This window comes from Aplidium turbinatum, chromosome 12 (genome assembly GCF_918807975.1).
Source record: "Aplidium turbinatum chromosome 12, kaAplTurb1.1, whole genome shotgun sequence".
NCBI classification, from domain to species: Eukaryota; Metazoa; Chordata; class Ascidiacea; order Aplousobranchia; family Polyclinidae; genus Aplidium; species Aplidium turbinatum.
The window spans coordinates 16,236,599-16,252,563 of NC_137483.1; the positions used below are offsets into that span (position 1 = coordinate 16,236,599).

Sequence of the window (15,965 nt, forward strand, 5' to 3'; positions counted from 1 at the left end):
CTGCTGGATGATGGGCTTAATTACTACAACGATTACTCAATTGGATTAAGATGAAAGTACATTTCACGTTTACACAATCGAAAATGTTGTGTTATTGTTATCATGAGTCTTCATTTCTTTTGTCTGGCAATACAATTTTCATACTGCCCCTCAATTGTGATATGCCGGTTAAGTTTTAGATGTCAAACTTCATTTGTGACTGCTGTCATCGTTTAGAAGCTAAGACGTTAAATATCGCTTGTCTGAAAATTTTCCGACTACATCTTTAATAACTTCCGGTTTCTTTTACATTTTTTACAATGAAAGCATTTTCATACAGGCTACTCCTATTCAAGAAAAAATAACTAGTTTTATTTTTCATCGATAACTACAATAATCAACTTCAAATGTGTCGACTTAAAATTCGTCGGCTCCAGCTCGTGTCCGAGCATTGGTTTGTCTTCAAATCGAATTTGACTTTGGATGGTGATGTCGTATGAGGCTTTGAAGGCCCAGTCTATGATGGAAAAGACGTGGGCAAAAGACACATTGTATGGAGGGACGGGGGCGTGGGACGCCATCTACGAAATCGGAGTGTCTAGGGAGCTGACTTTGTTCAGCTCCCATCTCTATGGAAAATTGGAGATGCCTCAACGCGGAGTAGAGGTGAACCCAGGCTGAAAACTAGGCTCACTCCTAAAAACTCCTGGGGCTAATAGACACACGTAAAAGTCCCCAACGGCAATTTTTTGGCGGAAGAGGGCAGTGTCAGGCATCCTGTAAGACGGGCCTCGATGAACAGAGCACCCGGCAGCCCGATGCAACCAGTTCCCCTGAAGCTGCACGTTTCAATATAATTCAACCGCAGTGGACATGGAGCTGGCCAAGAGTGTGTGCGTAGCCCTCGCGTAGTTACAACCACCTTAAACAACCAAACAAGCGAATGGCCTCTGTCTCAATTTGGACCTGGACCAAACTTAAAATTGATCCTTGATAACTCCAAATTAACATCAGGAAAAGAAATTTAGGGAAAAGACTTTCCTGCTGTTTTCTAATGATACAAAGTGCGCAAAATTGATGCAACTGTGGGTGCAAAAAAATCATAACCTATCGATTTTGTCTCTATAGCCGTTTTATGCAGAAGGCCTACGGTAGTAATTTCGTATGACACTCTTACACGTGAAGCTCGTTGTCTTTCAGCCAGTTTTTAAATGTATTTTCGCATTGGTAACTTATTTTGTAACCACCAAGAAGTGCAGTCCATCGACAATCTAAAATCAAGTGATCAACATTTTGCTTGCTTTTTTCGTAAATTGGACAAATTGGTGTGTTTTGATGGTCCCACCGATAAAGAGGAGTAGCAATTTTGGCATGACGGGATAAGATTCTATTGAAACTGATCCATTCCTTTTTTGTCATTTAACGTGACCAATAACACCACTCTACAAATTAGTAGAAAGAAAGCGTTCTATCTAAGTATTGAGGACAATACTGAGAAGTGAGAACTCACTAGCTATAGCTACAGCAAGCATTCGTGTTTTGCAACCATATTGTTATGCTATTTAGTACTGAGCCTGAGTTCAACATCAATACGTTAAAGACTGCAGGTAGGATTGAACGACTCTAGCATTGCAAATAAGATTTTAGGAAATCTCATGTTCTCCTTTCAATGGTTGAAAGTAGTTGAACAACATGAAAAAGACAATTTCTTATTATTATTTTTTTTATCTAGTTTTTAAGCCATTCTATAGGCTAGCTGATAGATGGTGCAAAAGTCTAGCTTATGCAACTTTGCTCTGACAAATTGTAAGTTTGGCTGTGTCTGCTTGCCAACAGAACTATATTGATTGCATCGTCGCTTGCAATAATTCTTGCACCAGGATGCACGAATTTTTGCAATTCACTAAACAATTTACAGTTTGGCGTGGATAGCTAATATATTTAGACATTAAAACGTACAGGATTTTCAAATTAGGCGTATACCAGACTAATGCGTCATAGAAGACAAATTAACGCCGACTTTCCAGACAGGATAAAATGACATTAGATGTTAGAAATATTTAAGAAATCATATAATCTAGGTGTAAATGCATGTTTGGAGAGATAAAAAGTACTATTTTGGAAGTTAGTTGCCTTCATTTGGAGACATTCCAATGGTGAAGATATTGATCCATATCATGAAGAATCATTAATAAGTGATTAAGAACAGTTTAAAAAGTATTTTAGTTTTTTTGAACAATGATATGAGCTTTGTTTATGGATTAACCTCCTTTGGTCTTATATTGTGCAATATAATGAAAAGAGACGCATCTCTTGAGAAAACAAGGAAAAGCAACACTTCAAAAGACATGGTGTTGAAAGAACAAAAACATAATTTATTCAACGATAAATGCCAACTGCTTATGGTCGGTTTTCACGTTTAGCTTAATGCAGTGGTTCTTAACCGAGGGGGGCGCGAGCTCTACAACAATTTCAATTTTTTTTAATTATTTTAATGTCCTATAGGACCTATGCTGTTCGTCATATTTTGTATTTCATCTCATTTCATATTGTGTTCAGTAATTCTTGCTTTATTAGTTAGACCAGAAGTTTACAAAACTATTTTGCGCTGAACTCTTTCAGATTTATCAAATTTTCTCGACGCTGCTTCATTTTTACTTTTTTGTTCAAATTGCTTTTTTACAGTTTTATGTACTTAATGCTCGATCACCTTACTTAATGTTACCGGTACTAATGGCCTGTTTTATTTACTTAATGTTCGATTGCTTTTGGTATGATTTATTGATGCTTATTTAAAATCTAAGGGGGCGCGAGGCACATGACTATTATTCAAGGGGGTCATGATAAAAAAAAAAAAAGGTTAACAACCACTGGCTTAATGTAAAAGATTTAAAAAAATTATTCAAGCAAATTTGGAACGTAATTATTTGCTGCAGAAACAAAAATGCAAGTTTGGCTTTGTCAACGAAAGTGCTTGACCAGGCTTCGCATAAGTGTCTTATGAAAGGCACATTGCCAACTTTTTAATTGGTTAACCTGCAACCTCATGTAGGTCCACATGATTTGATAGGCCAAGCAATTAATAAAATATTTCATTAACATTAAGAGCTACACAAGCGTAAAATACGACGTAAATAGGCACAAAGTTTAAGTTTTGTTTTGACAGAGAAACAGCGATATGACCAAGCAGATTCATTCAGTAAATAATCTGTTGCAACTTGCAAACCTGGATAATTATAATTTTAGCGACCAAAGGGAGTGATTATGTTTTTAGCAACCCTATCCCTCGCTGGAAAGAAAACACATCTGAAACTGCTTGGTTTCATGTTGTGCTTTTATCTATTTGAACGAGATACTGAAGAAGTCGTTTTTACCGTGGAGAAAGCTTTATGAATAAACAATATCCAAGAAATAATTGAGCAAGTCCCGAAACCAATTAATTAAACTCACAAAACTTATCGAAACTAAAATTAACAGCTACAACAATTGGATCTGCATCATAAATGGAACCAACACTGGCTCGCAGATTGCCAAAAGGGGAAAAGATTATCACTGATCCAACAACGGCTCTTCCAGATTTTCACACAGCAAACAGACAAAAATGGGTAACAGCAAACAGGATCATCAGCAAACACGCCCGCACTGTTCGAACACTACATACAGTTGGGGTGCTTTCAGCAGCTTTGGATACCCACAGTGCGAATCCAGCATTATGGCATTTTTAAAGAATGGTTGAAGCGCCAAAGCACCGCACACATTTCTTTTATTATTTATTTGCATCAGACCAATAGGTCCATATTTACTATCAAACATGCAAAAAACAAAACAAAAACAAACTATACAAGTAATAATTACAATTGCCCAGTTAACAGATAATGCTGTTGCGGAGAATTGTCAACGAATAAAGTGCAAATGATCCCATTAAAATACGACTATTTGACAAGAAAGTCAGAACTGGAGAGAGCATTCATGGAAGAGCATATGGAATGTCCAGTGCGCACATCATACGACTTTACTACTACTAAGGTCATATCCATGTTAAAGCAGTTTAGATTTGTTGTTACTTGTCATGTGGGATTATTTCCTTATCATTTCAATGCAAAAAAGCAACTATTTAAAGAATTTTTTGACAGCTGTTCTTGAAGATCAAAAAACTTCACAACAAGATCTGTCAAACCACATGGTTTAATCAAAAATACATACGTGATAAACCATCTACTCTAATCGTCGCAAACTACACGCGATAACTTATAATTCCGGACATTTGAGAATCTTTGCAGGCTTTCAGGCGATTACAAGAATTTTTGGGAACGTGAAGGCTACGTGGAGTCATAGTGTTGTTAAAGCAGCAATTTCGTGCTCAAAATGCAACTCAAACCTACATCAAAAAAATGTATAAATTCATTTAGTAACTTTGTGGAATGATTTGTGGAATCAAATCCTGTAAGGAAATTGAGCCTACGCACTACATACGGAAATACGTGAGTTTGTACAAACTTAGTCTGAACAAGCTTAATGATAAATCAACCACGAAAAGCTAAAACCATCAACTCTTGTGTTTAGTTTTGATAAACCTTGTAATGAAGCATCAAAAGTGAGAATTTAAAAAAAGCTTTTTTGCAAGCTTGAATTTTTAGAAAATGTAACCAAAAGGGGTAATCAAAAGGTTTAGAATTCTTTCTAGCTCGAAGATTATGAAAGTATTGACCTATGCATTAATTTTAAAAGATCTAAAATAGGCGGATGAACAGTTTCAGAAAAAAATCACATGTGTGTTGTTTGCCTTTAATGATGCCAATGCCAGATTGAAACTGATTCTGGTATATAGCAGTTCAAGCCGTGTTTTCAAGCATATTTTGGGCAGTTAGCATAAAGATAAGGTGTTGCGACCGTGCTATATTTTGAAATGATTATCTTATTTCGGTCCGTGTTTTGTCGCTTCCACCTTTTTAAAGACTTTTGCTATGTTTGGCATATATTGTCTTTGGTTGTGATAGTCAGAAATAAAAACAAACTGAACTGAACAGATTTCAGCAAAGTAGTTAGTGCTGCCTGCCCATTTGGTCTTAAAGCTTTCTGTAAATATGCCAAATGACGTGCACAATATGGCCTTGCTTTCCTGTTTTCGAAAATTGAACAGAAATATAACAACAGTAAATTTTAAATAAAACATCTTCAGGAAATTATTTTTTAATTTTAAAATTTTAGAAATAAATTTCAGAGCACTTTACTAAATTAAATTTTTACTTCTGCGAAAAGTTTGTCTGTATCCAAACCATGATGTGATCGATAATCACATATGGATTTGAGAAACTACTTTGGTTAGGCTGCATATTTGTCTTGAAAGTATGACTGATTTTAACGCTTCATGGTACTGCTGCACTGCAGAAAGCATATAGTTTTGAACAGGGTTTAAACGTTGTAGGCTAATGGTGTTAATATTTCTGACCAAAACAGTTAGGATAAGAGGGTGATTTGGACCCAGTGTCAATGAAAGATCCAGGCCCCACAAAAAGTGCATATCAACAAACAAACAAAAAAACGTTTCTTCAATAATAGTTATAACTTTGTAGTATGTTCATTATGGAACAACGGAGTTTTCAACCAAAGAAGGAGTTCATTTGCATGATACGTTCTTCTGGTGTAAAATAAGCTAACTAACAAAAGGGAGTGTGTGGTCATAATCTGCATTTATTTCGACGCTTCGTCAATCAGACACGACTGACTTGTTTAGTGGGCTAAATCTGGTAAAGACAAGTTCTCCTAAAGAAGGAGTTGCTTCTGATAAAAAATTAAAATTGGATGAATACAAAAGCATCATATCACAATAAGATTCAAAAGAATACGCAGAGTTTTTTGTTTTTTGTGCCTGAGTAACATGATAAGATTATGGGTTTTTGAATGTTTTCTAAATTGAGATCTGAAAGTACTCCCGGCCCTGGACAGTCCTGTCAATGCTACTGTTTGCGACAAAAGTTATCAGGTGTGCACATTAAGAATGTGCAGTTCAAACAAACAAATTGTCCACTTCCAAGTTTTCAAAACAAGCCAGGGAAATCAACGCTACAGTATTGTGTCAGTGAGTTACAATAAAATATATCTTTTTTCTCAAAAAGTAGCGTTGATTTGTAAGCTACATGAAAATCCCACATAAAGCAGAAACAGAGAAATGAACAACATCAAACAGGTCGATCTTTTTGTGTGAAAAATAAGGAAATAACTTTCTGTTTTTTTCACCGTTTTTCTTTACCTATACCTCTCGATCGACTAGGGCCAATCCGCGATTTTCAAGTTGACTGCGATCGACTGATTTAGCACACTTGATCCGCTGTTAGGCTATATAGATAGCGTTTTTTTTAGATTGGATCAAAGCTCTGCAGTAGTGTTAAGATCTGAACAAAAAGTATAACTACAATACTGTGAGAATTATCCAAGAGGTGCAACCAATTTTATGGAGCTTCAGTCCTTTCTGCCTTTTAGTTCTAGCAGGGGCGTAGCCAGCACACAATTTCTGAGGGGGCAAGTAAATATTTTTGCACGTGTGAGTGAGCTTGGGAACGAGTCACCAAAAAAGCGGAGCACCCACGGGGCGTCTCATCCAAAAAAACTTTAAAAAAATACTTTAAAGTTGTTTTCTAATAGTAGCCTACTTTCAAGCTCAATCAACAGCAAAACCTTGCCAAAAGATACTGTAACAGAGTGTGAATTGTTTATTTAAAATATTTTGGGGAGGAGGGTAATTGTCCTTTCCCCCTTCCCCGACTACTCTGACTTCTAGTGTCCATGGGTAAGTTACCTTTTTATGGTTCTCATGTTCACCTGTGCCACTATAAAAGAGATTCGAGCTCTACAAATGTTTTTATTGTAAATTAATCAAACCTGATGTTACTAGTTGGAAATAGCACGATCCCAGACAGTAACATCCCTCATTTTTACATTGCTTCAACGTCTACAGACATGACGTCTGCAGATCAAAGGCTGGTCCTTGTTGAAAACGTAGTCTGCAGACGTCTGCAAACGTTGAAACAATGTAAAAATGACGAATTTTGCTGTCTGTGATAGCAGGGATGGAAAGCGAATTGGCGTCACAATACGAAGGTTCGCACGAACAACGACCTCATTCATAATCAGTTGTTAAGATTTTACGAGTAACATTCTTTTATTGAAATCTTGAGGTATTTCTGGATTACAATGAAACAAGTAATCATATCATTTCCGAGAATGCTTTTACCTTGTAGGTTGTCTAGCCAATCGGTCGTGCTGTTGCAGATTATTGCACGTTGCATTTCAATTGAGGTTCAACCCTGAGCGACACTTTTTAAATGGCTCCGTTTTTTGTTGTTGTATTCAAGCTAATGCCTGGTTGTTGAAGATTTAGATTAAGTAGACCGGGAGACAAGGAAATCAATCTTAGTGTCCACCTTTAGGCATGCTTTTAAATGTCTTGCCAAAGACACAGTGGCATACTCTTAAGCGGTGTCGAACCGGCGTCCTTTCTAACGTCTGGTCAAGGCTTTGCAGCCGACAAAGCCCCCTTGAAGCGCCATAAAAGCAAAAACTAAGATTGCTAGGGTTGTGTGGGGAAATCTTTTAGAATGGAATTTTGAAATGGTGATCAGAAGAATAAGGGTGCTGCTATCAGACCTTCAACAAGAATCAGTTTTTGAGGAACGCACATAGTCTATGATTTTGAATAAGTTGTGATGTCGTTTGGATTTCCTTCAAACGAAAAATAGTTGTTATTGTAAAACATTTGTTATTATTTGGCTTATCACATTTTCTGTCAAAAATTGTAAAAAAGTAAAAATCTAGCAATCAATAAGTTGGCAAATAATCATATAATCTAAAAACAAACAAATACTTGGCCTTTATTTTTGAAAACAATCAAAGTCTGTCATTGGAAAAGGAAAAATCTTGCTATCAACTAAAGTAGTTTTAAAGTAACTTGCGTTTAAAAGTAGTTTTTTTACTTTTGAATATGGTCTTGTGCTGAGGTGTCTGGGATAGGCCTACTGAACAACGAACATAGTTGGGTGGCACTTCAAGGTACACGAAACTTCGTAGAAATCGGATTGGAAAATTTAATTTTAGAAGTTCAAAACACATCGATTGCATGCACTAGCGCAAAAAGAACAACCCAGACAACAAAACCAGTCATTTTTACATTGATTCAACGTCTGCAGACGTCTGCAGACGTTGAATCAATGTAAAAATGACGGAATTTGCTGTCAGAGAAGACTACAATATTTCAACATTTCATATCTCCGAATCACCTCTGAAAATTTTCAATATCACAACATTTGACTTTGCTTTAAATGCCATCAGTCCTGATCTTGGTTGCATGTTTGTGTTGCCTTCAGCGACTTTTCACTTCCAAGAGCTTCAAAATTTATGAACGAGTTTTTGTTGTTTTGCCCAACTTTTCTTTCAATAGAGTCAAAAGCGAGATGTAGTGTAAAGTTTAAAGATCACGTGATGATAGCGCTTGGCGTTTTTTGTCTTTGAAAAAGCCCACGCAATGTTGCATCATTGTGTTTGTGAAATACCTGATTTCCATTACGGTTTCAATTTTCAACGATCAACGGAAGAATTTGTATTGTTTATAGTGGTAGTACCACTTTTGTGTATTTTGTAAAGAATCTGCTTTTGTCAGTGTAAACAAAGAAAGTTTTTATGGCTGAGTAAAGCTCAGCAAAACCAAACAATCGAAAGCAAACGCATTTCAACCAGATGAATCATACAAAGATGTTTCTTCTACTATGTTTACTACGGTAAGTTTTTTGTTTACTTTGGCTGTGTTATTGGACTCTCATTGACTGCCCTGCTTCGTCCGCTCTTTTGACAATGAGAAAATTGAGAGAGAGGGAAAATAAATCACCGAAAGAGAATTTACGTTTATAGTAAAAAAAAAGGAAAAAATGTGTACACTGTAATCACTGATAACTCTTTATAAACGATTGCAAGCTGCAGATAGTCAAAGCGCATGGTGGCTTGAGCGACTTACAGGTTATGCTTTGCATTGTGTAAACATTGTTTCAATGTTTCAACAGACGTATAGTGTATTATAGTTGCAATCTAGCAAAATTGAAAAAATAATGATTTCTTTTGCTTTGTACGCACTTTGTGCTGCTTTAATTGTTGGTCAAACCAAAGCAAATCGATCAGAGGTAAGATTTTTTCTAGTTATTTGTGTTCTGAAACGTATCTTTTTGTCCAAATGACTTAAGCATATATTGAAATTGGAAAAAGCGCTTCAAGAATGAAAAAAAATATATATTCAAATCTAATTCATACATTATACACTTCTTGGTTGCTGCACAAATATATAAAAGTATGCAAAGACAGTTTGTTTAAAATCATTTAGACGCAATTTAGCGATATAATTTACAGGCATAAAATTGGTTTCTCTCAATTCTATTGTATGTAGAATTATAGTAGGGCTTGAAACCAATTTTTTTTTGTAGTTGTATTTATGAATTATATTATATTTATAAACTACAATTTTTTTTTTAGTTAGTGATTGCTGTTGCCTCTAAAACAATAGCCTGTTGTTAAATTTTGTATTGTTGTTTATTTTTGAATGTTTTCGATCCATATCCAAAACGTTATCATACCTACTCTATACTTAAGGGTACAATTTTAAATCCGCTCTAATGTCTTGTGTCTATACCAGCATTTTTGTCGTAAAAATGGAACCAAAATTTTACTTTCACTGACCAACCCAGTCGTGCAATATCACATTATTAAAACATATCCATTTTGGAAGTCGCGGGTTTCGCTGCCATTATTGAGACTGTTTTTTTTATGCTGTAAAATACGGGAAAGCTTGAAACTTACAAGCCCCAATTTCGTATCAGACACGTTTTCGAAGATAAATCTACTTGTGAAAAATCTATCCAATTTATGTCAGAAGTCCTTAGGCTTAGTCCATAAGCTTTCTAACGCGTCCTGGTTTCATGAAGAAGCTAGTCACGTTTGGTTGACGTAACGTTAGCACAATTGCAGATTATTACTTGCAATATCATGATTTAGATTATGGTCTGGAAACGAGACGTTAAAAGATTCTTGGCAAGAAGACGCACCCCGACAGCAAAAATCTGTCATTTTTACATTTATTCAACGTCTGGGTAGTCACGTGCTCTTGCTGATCGTTAATACGAGGCTCGTTTGAATGTCAATTAAATATTCTTACCTTTCACCTAGCCGTCCGACCCCAAGTTTTTGTATCGGAGCAAATACAACACACGAGAGTCTTATCTCTCAGTGTCGATATGACTTAGAGTGAAAAAGATAAATGGGAAATTAATTTATCGGAAATACGGGAAAACAAGTCTGAGGTGATAAGTTTCTTGGAAAAATCCTGATCTTGTGGGATTTCTAAGATTTTTCTTATCTCATTCCAGACTTATCTTAAACAAAGATGTTTTACAAAAGATTTTGGGCAATCATTTTGGCTTAAAAACTTCCGTATCTTCTTGTTGTGTTTGTTGACTTTCTGTATAACTGCGTGAGTAATGATTCAAACAAAAAAATTTTCAACAGTCCAATGAACTAGACTTATTTTTGAATCAAACAACCTTTGAAAAAATTTGGTGACGCAAATCTGAAAATGCGTCATAACAGTGAAAGCTTTGATAATTAATAATAGCAAAGAAAAGCTAATCTTTAGTTGTGGCTTTTTAATGACTCGACAAAATCGTAAGCACTTTATTTTTAAAATTGACCATGTCAGTAAGATTGCAAATCATGTGTCAAAGTGTCAGAGAGTATGAGAGAGAGTTAATAAATCTTTAGTAAACGCTATGTGACAATAAGAGTTAGTTTCTATTATTATGAAACAAATCAAAAATAATAGTTTTGCAGCCATGAAAATGTGTTTGAATGGCGTACTGTCGAATATTGAAACCTAAGGCAAAAACATATAAGTCTATATAAAGCAACATCAATTGCAAAGTTTTTTTTCTACAACCGTGTCTTGTTTTAGTGTTTGTTGAGCAATAAAATCCAAAACATGAGGTCTAGTTTTCGTTTTCAACCAGACAAAATTGAAAAACTGCTTTCATAAAACAATTATGTCCGATCCTAAGTATCCTTGTCACATAAGGCCATTTCCCATACGTTGATTCAACGTCTGCAAACGTGTGGATTTAATAATAATAAAAACTGATTTAATGGTTTCGAGGCTTGAAAGCAATTTTTCACAAATAGAATGTCTTAACCGAGACAGCAAAATCTGTCATTTTTATATTGATTCAAATCAAATCAATGTAAAAATGAGAGATTTTGCTGTCTGGGAAACAGCAACATACCAAGTAGGCGTGATAAATGTTAGATTACATAGATCACCAAGTGCCAATTTAGATCAATACAGTTTATTCGAGCAAACAAAATGGTGATTTTAATGACTTCTGCGAAAAACGATTACAGTCTTATTATAGAATTTAAACTATCAGTTGCAAAGGGCATCTAACCTGTTACGACAGATGAGCCGTTAGTCTTCATTTAGACTTGCAAACTATACAGACAACTACATATCGCCATTCGCAGAAAGCAGCTTGGCTCATTAAGTCTTTTTTCTATAATGTATCCGACCGATCCGACATTGTAAGTAAAATATCCTTTCTATGCCAAATTTTATGTTTTGATACAAGTTTTTCTACATTATTCATGAGCAATAATTTTAGCTTGAAGATTGTAGACAGCTAGATTTCTGACTGCAGTTGAGAACTTCGGGCAATAATTTAAAAATTACAATTTTTTAAACTGTGGAAAATGTTTTGCGGTTTTTCGATTAAAAAAAGAAGTTCGCATATGCTGCGTCATGTCAGGTTTTTGTTTTTATTTAGAAGGAGACCAATCACTTATATTAATCTACCTTATACTTTTTAACCAAACTATAAAAGGTTGTCCAGTGTTTCAAGTGCTTTTAAAGAAAAGGTTATACAAAGAAAAGGGTCGGTACAAGACCTTTTTCAAACGTGGCCTATCAGAACTCGATTTTTGTTTAGAACTTTAGGTTAACGTTAAAACAAAATCTTAATAATAATTTTTTCCACGAAAGTCGTCTTTACTTCTTTTGGCACTCATAATGTCGCGCTTCCGTTACACCGATGACCAGTCGGCTATGTTTAAAATGAACCAGTTTACAAAGAGTTTCATTTCCATATTAATATTTTCGTTTCAGGGCTCCTCTTCAAAGAAGATATTCAGTGCTCCAGAAGCGATTTTTGCTCCGAGGCCACGTTCTACCGATCCGAATTCTTCTGTGGTATTTACATGTCCTGTTCGAGGCTCCCCAAAGCCTGTCGTCCACTGGAAGAAAAACAATAGAAACGAATACATGCGCTCGGACGATGGTGGAAGGATCTTGATTGCAGCAAACCGTGGAACGTTGACAATTTCCAGAGCGGAACCATCAGATTCAGGAACTTACACCTGCTTAGCCACCAACCCACTTGGTTCCGTAGAAATCGACTTTCCTTTGAACGTACAAGGTACGTTTTTTTTGTAAACTTTACTGAAAAGAAAAACGTCTGTATTTTTTTGTACATTCTAATAAAAAGACTGAGATTACCTTAATTTTTGTTCTTTATATACATTTTATTTTTTTCTTTCAGATCAACCAGCACCTAGCACACCAGCTCCTAGCACACCAGCTCCAGAGGAACCAACATACAGGCAAAGATGCTTAACTAGTCCCAATATTGCATCAATGACATGTAGAGATCCACTGTTCCGGAGAAGATATCGAACTGTGTGGTCTTACAGTTCCTACTCGAGACGTTGTTTTGAAAGAGCTATTAGAGATTGCAGCACCATGCACAATAAGGTAACTTTGGAGTTGTAGATCTCATAAGCTGAATTGAATAGATAAAAAAATTAATTAGGTCTCACTATAAAAAGGGTTTGTTGAAATTTCTCATGGGAGTAAGTATTGTTCTAAATTCTCTTAATTGCAAAAGCCTTATGATACCTCCGGTGGAACAAGTTTAAAAACTGTTAATGCTTTAACCTGAAGAGTAGATTGAAGAACAAAGGTGATTGAAAAACGTTGTGTACAAGTCTAAGTTGAAAGTAAAGTACTAAAACTTTTGCTTGGAAAGGAACGCATCAGAATTGTGACATGTTAAGCCTTTTAGTTGCAGCGTTGCTACATTTTTTGGATAATTTTCTAAACGTTGTTCAACTTCATTAACGCCTAGTGTTTTTTTTTTACAGTACACCAGTAAACAGCTCTGCGAAGGAAGCTGCATAAATGCGTGCCATCTACCACGTGATCAAGGATCATGCAATAACTACGTTGCAAAACTGTATTACAATCCCACATCTGGTGATTGTGAGGTGAGCATTTTTTTGATATCGAGCTTTTACGGGATTGTCAAACTAATTTACAATTCTGTAATTGAATGTTTTTATCACGCGCTTGAATTTCATCAAGGTTTATATAATTTCAGCCGTTTGCGTATGGAGGATGTGGAGGAAACGCGAACAACTTCCGCGACATCTCAGCTTGCCGAAAGCAATGTGCACCTAATCTTCTTGAAGCTCCCCCAGCGCCGAAAAATTGTCCATTTTGTAGCCGACATTTGGCCACAGCTTTCTGCAACAGCAATTTTGTAGTTTCTGGACGGTTGATAAGAACCACTCCTCACTATGTTGGGACCTCATACAGAGGGGTAAGAGTTGAAATCAATCAAGTTTTCAAAGATGACAGCGGTTTGTTGGGAGGTAAACACATAAACGCCAGCAATCCTTTGCATCTGACAAAAGAGTTTGAACTTTCTGTTGATACAAGATGTCCTTGCCCTAATTTAAGGTCCATGGCTCACGATGGAGTCCACTCCGATTATTCAGATGGCTCGGTATTATGTAGTTATCGTGAACAACCAAGACATAGCAGCAGAACATCGAGGAGTCGTCAATGCAGAGAACTGGTTATATCCGGCCAAAACCGGAATGGAATTCTTACAATAACACAGGGAAGCTTAGCTGCTGTGGCCACCCAGAAAACAATAGATCGCATGACGGCAAACACCAATTTCTCTGGCATATGCAGTCTGATGAAACGTATACAAAGGGGTTAACGTTTAATTTTCCATTTTTATAACAATATATTTAAGCTTTGTTTAAACATCGCAGATAAGGAGGCGTTTCGAGTTAAACTCTATCCCTTCAAAAGTTTTATATTCTTTGTAAGAAAAATCAAGTTTAATTTAAGGTTTTAAATAAAATAAGCTTAAATGATCAATTTAATAACATTTTTATAACAGGCTACACTGTTGTCACTACATGCAGTTCAGCAGAGCATTCATAAAAAGTTCTCAAAGTAGCAGGTCTTAGTGGGCGGAATTGGATCGCAGTACCAACTTTGTGATCACAAAAAGAAACTTAATGCTAACCTTCGTTGATACAAAGCTTGTCAAACCTAAAAAATCAAGTTTCAAATAAAAGTTTCAATATACTGCACAGTTTGATAATAATCAACCATTTTCTGTTTGAGAGCGAGGCATCTTGTTACTTGAGTACATTAGTTGTGTAATTATTTTATCGTGTGACGCGATCTCAACTATTAAAATCAGCCAAACAGGGACAAATTTTGCTAGTTCTGGCACCCCATATCATCCATTGAAATCATTTATATGTTAATTTAAAACAATAAAAGCATCTTGCCATCAGAACTGCATCGTTGCGGCCGACACTGTTTCCGAAAGCCTGATCATAGAAATCCAACGTTTGTGTTTGTAACGCCAGCTTCAAAAACTCCAGATTGTGTGCTTTTTTATATAAAAGGAAAATTTGTCTTTGGGTGTTAGGTTAAAATAGATAAATTGTGGTAATATAATCTGTGTTTGTAAGGCTACCTACATTCTTAGCCAACGCAAAACAATTGAAAGCACTTCTTGATAATTTAATGGAAAAAGTCAATTCACTTTACAAAAGATTTGGGATGTTGTTGAAACCGCTTTCGCCCCTTCTGTCTATCCTAAAAGTTATAGTTGATGTTTTTTTAAACTGCCTACCGAAAAGTTTCAATGCTGCCAAGCAAATTCAGACACACTGAAGGGTTGAAAGGTTCAAGCCACAGCCCTTGTTGAAGGATATTTCAATGTATTTTTTTGTGATTTTGTTACAGTGATTTTTGTCATCCTTTTCTATACTTTCGTTGAGTAGCGTATCATAGCAAATCTGTATGTGTTAGCATTTGTGTTTATTTATGCTTCCATTTCATGCTTAAGTTTTTTTAAAGATTGCATTCTGCGTAAATATTTTGAAACTGTTTTACATAATTATCCTAAACATCAATTGTTAATTTTAACTGAAAATTTTTTAATTTTTAAAGTTTATCGATTGTATTTCCCCACGGCAAAAGCTGTTGTTTTTGCATAGCCTACAAGACTGTATCGATTGTACAAAATTTCAACAAATTTACCCCTGCAAGTGAGCAGAATGGTAGGCCTATGGCAATTGTGATTTAGCTAACTTTTATTTAACAACCATGTTGATTGAGACGCTGAAAAGTATTTTTCATAATGCATTCATAAATTGCTTGCCATTATCGCAGATTTCAGCTTTTTGGAACACGATTTTCCAGTTTGATATTTTGTTTTAACTTATTTTTGTGTACAGGCGACGCTTCAATGTACGTTTTGCTATATTCTATTCAGAAACATTTGTGTACATTTTTATTGGCGTACTGCTTTTCGTTTTAGTTTCACTTGTGTTGGTAATAAAACATTGCATCAATTGCCATGTGCTTATGTGCATTGTACAAGTGAAACTTATATCAAAGGAAAACTACTTTACTCATCTACTTGTTTCTGATATTTTATCACAGGCAAGATTAGGCTATGCTCCAAACTATAGCCTACAGCTGCTACAGTGGTAAGCATAGGCCTAGTATACTGTTGCACAAAAGCTGAAAATTTTGTTTTAAGTTTTCAACCTATTTATTATTGCTGTTGGAGGAGGGAATGGTGCTACCAGGC

At 35.7% G+C, this 15,965-nt stretch overlaps 1 protein-coding gene across 1 annotated transcript; it reads left to right on the top strand.

The window, feature by feature from the left end:
- The first annotated feature begins 9,027 nt into the window (after nt 1-9,027).
- On the top strand, nt 9,028-15,727 carry LOC145781201 (WAP, Kazal, immunoglobulin, Kunitz and NTR domain-containing protein 2-like). Its single transcript, XM_082592980.1, has 5 exons — nt 9,028-9,146; nt 12,164-12,473; nt 12,597-12,808; nt 13,198-13,320; nt 13,434-15,727. The coding sequence occupies exons 1-5, from the start codon at nt 9,075-9,077 to the stop codon at nt 14,061-14,063; spliced, it is 1,347 nt and encodes a 448-aa protein (XP_082449106.1). The 5' UTR covers nt 9,028-9,074; the 3' UTR covers nt 14,064-15,727.
- Nucleotides 15,728-15,965: the final 238 nt, after the last annotated feature.